The sequence below is a fragment of the Neomonachus schauinslandi genome, chromosome 2 (assembly GCF_002201575.2).
Source record: "Neomonachus schauinslandi chromosome 2, ASM220157v2, whole genome shotgun sequence".
Taxonomy (NCBI): domain Eukaryota; kingdom Metazoa; phylum Chordata; class Mammalia; order Carnivora; family Phocidae; genus Neomonachus; species Neomonachus schauinslandi.
In genome coordinates, this window is record NC_058404.1 from 72,171,653 (window position 1) to 72,178,939 (window position 7,287).

At 38.9% G+C, this 7,287-nt stretch overlaps 1 protein-coding gene across 1 annotated transcript; it reads right to left on the bottom strand.

Moving 5' to 3' along the window:
- Positions 1 to 4,064: 4,064 nt before the first annotated feature.
- Positions 4,065 to 5,216, bottom strand: NPY2R (neuropeptide Y receptor Y2). The gene has a single exon (XM_021698964.1). It carries the CDS (start codon positions 5,211 to 5,213, stop codon positions 4,065 to 4,067), a length of 1,149 nt encoding a protein of 382 aa, XP_021554639.1. The 5' UTR covers positions 5,214 to 5,216.
- Positions 5,217 to 7,287: the final 2,071 nt, after the last annotated feature.

Genomic DNA, 7,287 nt, shown 5'->3' on the forward strand with positions numbered 1-7,287 from the left:
TTAGTTTCAGATGTACAATACAGTGTTTGGACAAGTCTATATGTTATACTATGCTCACAAGTGTAGCTATCATCTGACACCATACAAAGCGATTACAAAACCATTGACCATATTCCCTATACTATACTTTTTATGTCTTGACTTACTCATTCCATAACTGGAAGCCTGTACCTCCCATTCCCCTTCACTTATTTTGCCAATTTCCTACCACCCTCCACTCAAGCGGGCATCAGTTTGTTCTCTGTATTTATGGGTTAGCTCCCATAAATTTTTGTTTGTTTTGTTTTCTAGATTCCCTATACAAGTAAAATCATATGGTATTTGTCTTTCTCTGTCTGACTTATTTCACTAGACATAATACCCATCCATGTTGTCACACATGGCAAAATCTCATTTTTTATGGCTGAGTAATATTCCTGTGTGTGTGTGTGTGTGTGTGTGTGTGTCCATTCATCTATCAACAGACATTAGGAGGCAATAAGATTTTAATGGATACACCTGTACTCCATCCTGTACATCGTCCACTCTCTGTTGTAGGCATGAAAAGTGGTTTCGTATGATTTCGTATGGTTTCGTATGATTCTATCCATACTCTCTAATTATAGCCACTAAAAAAATAGCTGTTGGGAGCTGTTTTTTTTTTTTTTTTTTTTTTAAGTATAATACTCATGACTTTAAGTATAATACTCACTTCCTGGTTTCTTCAATGCCAGTGGCAGCTTTTCCTCACCTTCACTTCTCCAATTCTTCCAGTGGTTTTGCAAGATTTTAATTTCCTGTACTAAATGACTTTTTGCTGGAAATACCTAGCATGACTTCTTTTCAGTTATCTGAATTATGACGAGTATAATGCACTGGCTTTTCTATGCTTCCCTTGTGCAAGGTTCTAGATAATTTTGAGTGAACCCTAAATGGAGTATATGTATAGAGCCCTTCCCAATTATACAAGTGTTATACTTAATGGCCTTCAATAAAAACCCTAATCTGGAACAAATATGCATCTTTCCTTGACTCCTGTATGGCTAAACCCTTACTTTCCTACAAGTTGTATAACAAAACTAGGACAAGTGTATGGTTTACAATCTTACAGCTCTATCTTCAAATCTTGGCTTTAATATTTACTTGACTCATTGACTCAGTTTCCTTGATGGATATTTATTGATCACTAATTGGTGCCAGAAGCTGCAAATACCTGTGGTACCACAATGATTAAAAGAGTCTCTGTCCCCCGCCCTCATATGCTTAAAATCTAGCAGCAAAAATTATAGAAAGAGAATTTGCAAGGGATAAAACGTGTAAGTAGAGTCAGGTACTAAAGAGCCTTCCAAGTCATAAAAAGATTTTGACTCTAGCATAAGGATGATGAGGAGACATTGAAGAGTTGTCATCAGAAGAGTGATTTGATAAAATTTGAGTTTTTGAAAAATAACTCTGGCAGGCGGGTAAAAGGTGAATTGGATAGGAAGATGACTGGATATAGAGAGACCAATTAGGAAGCTGTAACATTAAACCAGATGAGAGATAATACCGGGTCTAGGAAGATAATCACAACCTGAACTATGGTGGGGAGCATAAGGATGAAGAAAAATGAACTGATGCAAGCAACATCTAGGAATTAGAACAAAATGTGGGAATTGATTGGACATGTGTGATAAGGAGACACAAGTGTCAAGGGTGACTCCAAAGTGTAAGGCTTTAGGGAACTAGATTAATAGCAGCATCATGATTAGAAAAGAAATACAGGAAAAAAAAAGTAGAGGTGAAGTGGGGTGTGGATCAAAATGGCAGGTTCTGTTTTAGACATGTTCGATTTAATCCGCTAATGAGACACCCATGTAGACATGTCAAGTCAGCTGATGAAGATACAGGTTTGAAGATAGAAAAAAGGTCTGGTCTTAAAGATTCAAACACTGCAAAAATATGAATTATAATTGCAGCCATAGGAGTGAATACATTGACTCATGTTCATGTACAGAAAGGAAAGAGAGCTAAACTATCTAGGAGTCACCATTATTTTCCTTTTTTTGGTTGTGTCAAAGGCCTACTATTTCATCTTGGACAGAAACTCTGATATAAAATATCACACAATTTCTCTAATTTCCCAAAGTCTTTTTATTTCAACAGATAAAATCACTACATAAGATATTTTGTTAATGGGTTAACAGAATTAATTAGATCACATATATTAATGGATCATTAATTGGATTCCAATAATTTACTACTACAACTGGTGATACAGTAACATACACATTTCCTACAGGGTAAGAATTCTCCAAGAGGGAAAGACAACACTTTTAACCACAATTATCTATTAACACCTTAAACAAAGTAACTGCTATTTAAAGGACAAAAAGCTTCTTCTTGGATAGTTATGTCAAGTCCAACAGAAAAATCAACTCATCCATTACATGATATGTTACATATATATATTATTTTTTGTTTACTTCTTACTCTTTCACTGTTTTCATTCTTTTTCAGTATTCCACTGAAGCCCACGTCAAGTCCACATCAAGAGCTTTACTTCTTCATTGGAAGTAATTCAACAAGAGCCATAGTATAAATTTTAAATATATCCATAAAATGAAACTCTCCTGTTCATAAAGTTAATGTTTGTAACTAAATGTAATATTCATATTGAAGCTTTTTAAAATTTAAGAAATCTATTCACAAATTCAGTCATACTGACAAAATGTGATTACAATAAATCTTCTTTAACAGCACCCAAAGAAGTACAAATATTTTAACATCTCAGTGAGTTTTCATAAACATACTAGGGTTTTAAGCATCTCTGATTGGGTACTATTGAAATAAAAATTGTGTTCCCAAAATCATTCAATGAAAAATATTATAGCATCTACACTCCACTATTTATAGGTAAAATTTTATTATGTATATATTTATAAGTTATCCAAAATACATAGCTAAGTATTTTGAGAGGAGGATAATTTATGTTTAAATTGGTCCAAATAGAATGTTTGCAAAGTGTAATGAATGCAATGTTTTTAATATCTCTTACCAGGTGGTTCCATTTCGATGAAATTATATTGTTTTATTAATTCTGAATGGGTCCATGGAAGATGAATTTCAAAAAATAACACTGCAGTGTTCTGTAAACACATTAGAGCTACGTATCTATGCAAAAACTGTTTACAAATAACCACAAAATGTTGCAAAATGCCACAAAAATTATTTCCTAATCGGAATTAATTTTTAGTGAAGACAAACTCAGCTCTAACATAGGAATAATACATGTTCCAAAGGATACAACAATTAGAAGTGATTAAAAGTTTTGAGCTGTATGCTTATTTGTTAGGTAAATAGTATCTATATAAAGCAGTCACAACTTGAAATGAGAAGCTACATGACTGTTTACATTTCTATAATTCTGAGAATTTCAGCCTTCTATTCTGAGTTGAAGAAAGTTTTCACTAAATGTGCATTTGGTTTTAAGAACAATTGGCTAACTGAATAAAGATTTCCCCCATCACTGGCCAAAATACTAATTATATAGCAAATTTCAGCTTATTTCCTGTAAGTCGTTCAAATAGTTGGTAGTGCTCCCTGAAGGATTGGTCCATAGGAAGAATAATTTTTAAAAAATACAATAAAGAAGAGCCTGTGGCTCCCTAGGGAAATTGATTTTGGGTAGTCTTTTCCTCAGATGAGGGGGCAGTGAGCAGCACATCACCCCCTGTCGATGCCCTAATATGATTTGAAAGGCAACTTATTTAGCCACCATTTTTTAGCAATGCTGATAATGCCAATTCCTTGTTCGGGTTTCCTTCATTCTGGGAAGTAGTCAAAAGCATCCCTCTCTGCTTTTACTCAGACTTTGACTGACCATCCAAGCAACCATAGGCAAACTGTGTGTTGTATCTTTGAATAGGAGTCTTTTCACCAACGCTCTGCCACCCAGGTTTCCACAGATTCTACTGCAGATGCTTCCATTCAGATCCTCCTTTTCTTCCTTAAAGTGGGAAATCAGGATGCACCTGGGAGCTCTCCTCAACCAGATTTATAGCTCTGGTCAGAATTCAGCTACCAATTTTCATACCAGAGCTTCCTTAGACGTTGGTAGCCTCTGTGAAAGAGTCACGGGGGCCATTGTTCTTTTTGACTTCCAGGTTCTTTTTAGTCTTGAATGTCACAGACACCTCAGAGTGGATGGCATCCAACCTCTGCTCACAGCGGAAGGCTGCGAGGAAAGCCTTCCTATAGTTGCTGTTCATCCAGCCATAGAGGAGGGGGTTGGCAAAGGTGGAACACATGGCGATAATGTGGAGCACAGTGAAGATGAGTTTGTACTCCTTCAGGTCGAGGACTTGGTTGTCAATGTCCACAGCAAGCTGGAAGGCGTGGAGAGGCAACCAGCTGACCGCAAACACCACGACCACACACACCAGCATTTTGGTGGTCTTCTGCCTTCGCTGATGGTAGTGATCATTGGCAGCTCCAGGGCTCACATGGTTCTTAAGTTTACTCCAGATACGGGTGTAGGAAAAGGATATGATGCAAAGAGGCAACACATACAGGATTAGCAAGGAAGAAAGGCTGTAGACAGTGCCATAGATGTTCTTCTCCTCGCCAGGCCACTTCTCTGTACAGACCACAATCTCAAAGTCAGGAATAATCTCAATCAGCGAATACTCGCGGAAGATGGCCAGGGGGCTGGCTAGCAGGGCGCTGATGCCCCAGGCCATGCCAATAATCAGGAAGCTGATTCTCTTGGAGATCTTGCTCTCCAGGTGGTAGACGATGCAACGGTGCCGGTCCAGGGCAATGACTGTCAAGGTGATGGTGGACACTTGTACTGCCAGGCCCTGGGCATAGGGAACCAGGTGGCATAGGACAAGACCCATTTTCCACTCCCCCATTAAGGTGTACGTAAGAGTGAATGGCAAGCACAGGGTGTTCACCAGAAGATCTGCCACAGCCAGATTGGCAATGAAAAAGTTGGTTACTGTGCGCATGCTCTTGAATTTGATCACCACATGAATCACCAAAGAGTTTCCAATTACCCCAAGCAAGATGATGGAGCAATAAGCTAATATGAGGATAATCCGTACCTCAATCAGCATGGTGCTGTCTATAAGCTCTGGCTCAGGGTCGGGGGCCAGCTCACCTCTAGGAGTGGTTTGCTGTGGATGATACTTCTCCACCTTCATTTCTTCCACTGTCTGGTTCTCATCAGCCTCTGCACCTACTGGGCCCATTTTCAGCAACTAGAACAAGAATCTACAACTAGAAAAATGAAGAAGAAGAAGAAGAAATATGGAACAAGGAAAACATAAGGGCGACACGAAGGAATATCACAAATGGATTGGTTTCATTTTGATTAGGGCTCAAAATACCTGTCCCCTGATCCCTAAAATTGCACATAGTGCAACATTTTAATAAAGCAGGCCCATTAATAAGTCTATTTGCAAATATGGATGAATTAAACCAGGTCCCTGAAATATATATTATAATGGTAAAATGTAATACCTATAGTATAGATATAATTTCAGTGTGAATGCTACCAAATTGAGTCAATCTATTTTAAGTGGGATGAATGTTAGAAACTTTACCAATTAATTTTATAACTTCTATGAACTCATCAAATTAATTTTTTTTCAAAGATTTTATTTATTTATTTGAGACAGAGAGAATGAGAGACAGAGAGCATGAGAGGGAGGAGGGTCAGAGGGAGAAGCAGACTCCCTGCCGAGCTGGGAGCCCGATGCGGGACTCGATCCCGGGACTCCAGGATCATGACCTGAGCCGAAGGCAGTCGCTTAACCGACTGAGCCACCCAGGCGCCCCTCATCAAATTAATTTTAAGGTACACAAAGAAAATGGCCTTCAATACCTTGACTGCTTTAAATTTATAAATATAGCAGCAAATTGCATACCCTTCCTCTGGAGGGCTAACTCTTGCAGACTGTATCTTCAGGCTCCCAAGTCTTCGGGACGCTGGCTGAGTTTGATCATAGGAAGCACTGGCAGGTAATTAGAGGACAGAGGGAGGGAGAAGCCTCTGTCTTCTTTTCCCTCCCTCTCTCCTCTGGGAAGTGCCTCCGTAGCCCCTCTGTGGCTCTGGTTCCCACAGGACTAGTCCATAGTGATTTTATTTCCAGTGGATGGCCCTAGTCCCTGGGCTTTGGTCACACCAAATACTCCCTGTATCCCTCTGGCTGGGGGTAGTAATGACTCTTTGCTCTTGCTAATCCTTGAGTGGCCTCAACATCCTCTGTTCGGCTTCCATCACTTGTGTAATCAATTCTCTGCATTTAATTTTCCCTCCCTTACATTCTGGAACAGGTTCTGTTTTGCATGATCTGCTGATACCATGCATATATGTTGTCATTAATTTGCTCTCCCACTAATGGTTCTGCACATAGAAGTTGGTAACACTGGCCTACAGAAGATAATCCCAGCTCCATTATATGACATTCAAAGCTTTTCTTGAACGCATTCCTGCCTATCCTCTGGCTTCATCTCTCCTGACATATCAACACATATGTTATGCCTTAGTCATACTAAACTGTTTCCAATTCCAGCAATGCATCAGCTTTTCTCATGCCTCTCTGCTTTCCCTGTTCTCAACTGGGAAGCCTCTCAGTTACCCCAACAATCTGTGTTCACTTCTAATACTGCAAGAAGCATAAGCCACAGTGCAATTATTTCCCCACCACAGCCATCTCTTTCAGGACAGAAACTGGATCTTTTCCATCCATTGTTTAATCCTTAGCACAGTATCTAACACATTAACGGTACTCAATCATTTGGCAAAACAAATGCGAAGCTAAAGGAAAACATAATTTTACTGAATACTTGAAGTCAGCAAAATACAAAGTAACAATTCCTTTCCTTTCCTTAAGATAATCGCCTGTACGCAATTCCTTGCTCTGATATGACATCCTCATGCTTATTTTCTGGTTCTTAGTCAGGTAACCACCCTTGCAAGAAAGTTGTTCCAAGGTCCCTCCTAATTCAATCCCTGATTAGAGCATTAAAAACTTCCAGTCAGTATACACCATAAGGAAACTTCCTATCTCAGGGGCCTATCAAACACACACACACACACACACACACCCTTACAGGAGCCTTATCGCAGAGAGAGAGAGAGAGAGAGAGAGAGATTTCCCCATATATTCATATATTGGCTTTACTGATATATTCTAGTTCTGTCTGCATAAATTTCAAATAACATGTTCCAAGGAGCCTAGACCCTCTTTTGTATTTGCCTCTATTTTCTAGAAATTAGAGAAAAAAAAAAGTGAAACTAATTATCTAAATCTTGGAGTG

Excerpts from the sequence above, each read along its gene's own strand:
- NPY2R (XM_021698964.1), bottom strand. The coding sequence starts at position 5,213 with ATGGGCCCAGTAGGTGCAGAGGCTGATGAGAACCAGACAGTGGAAGAA.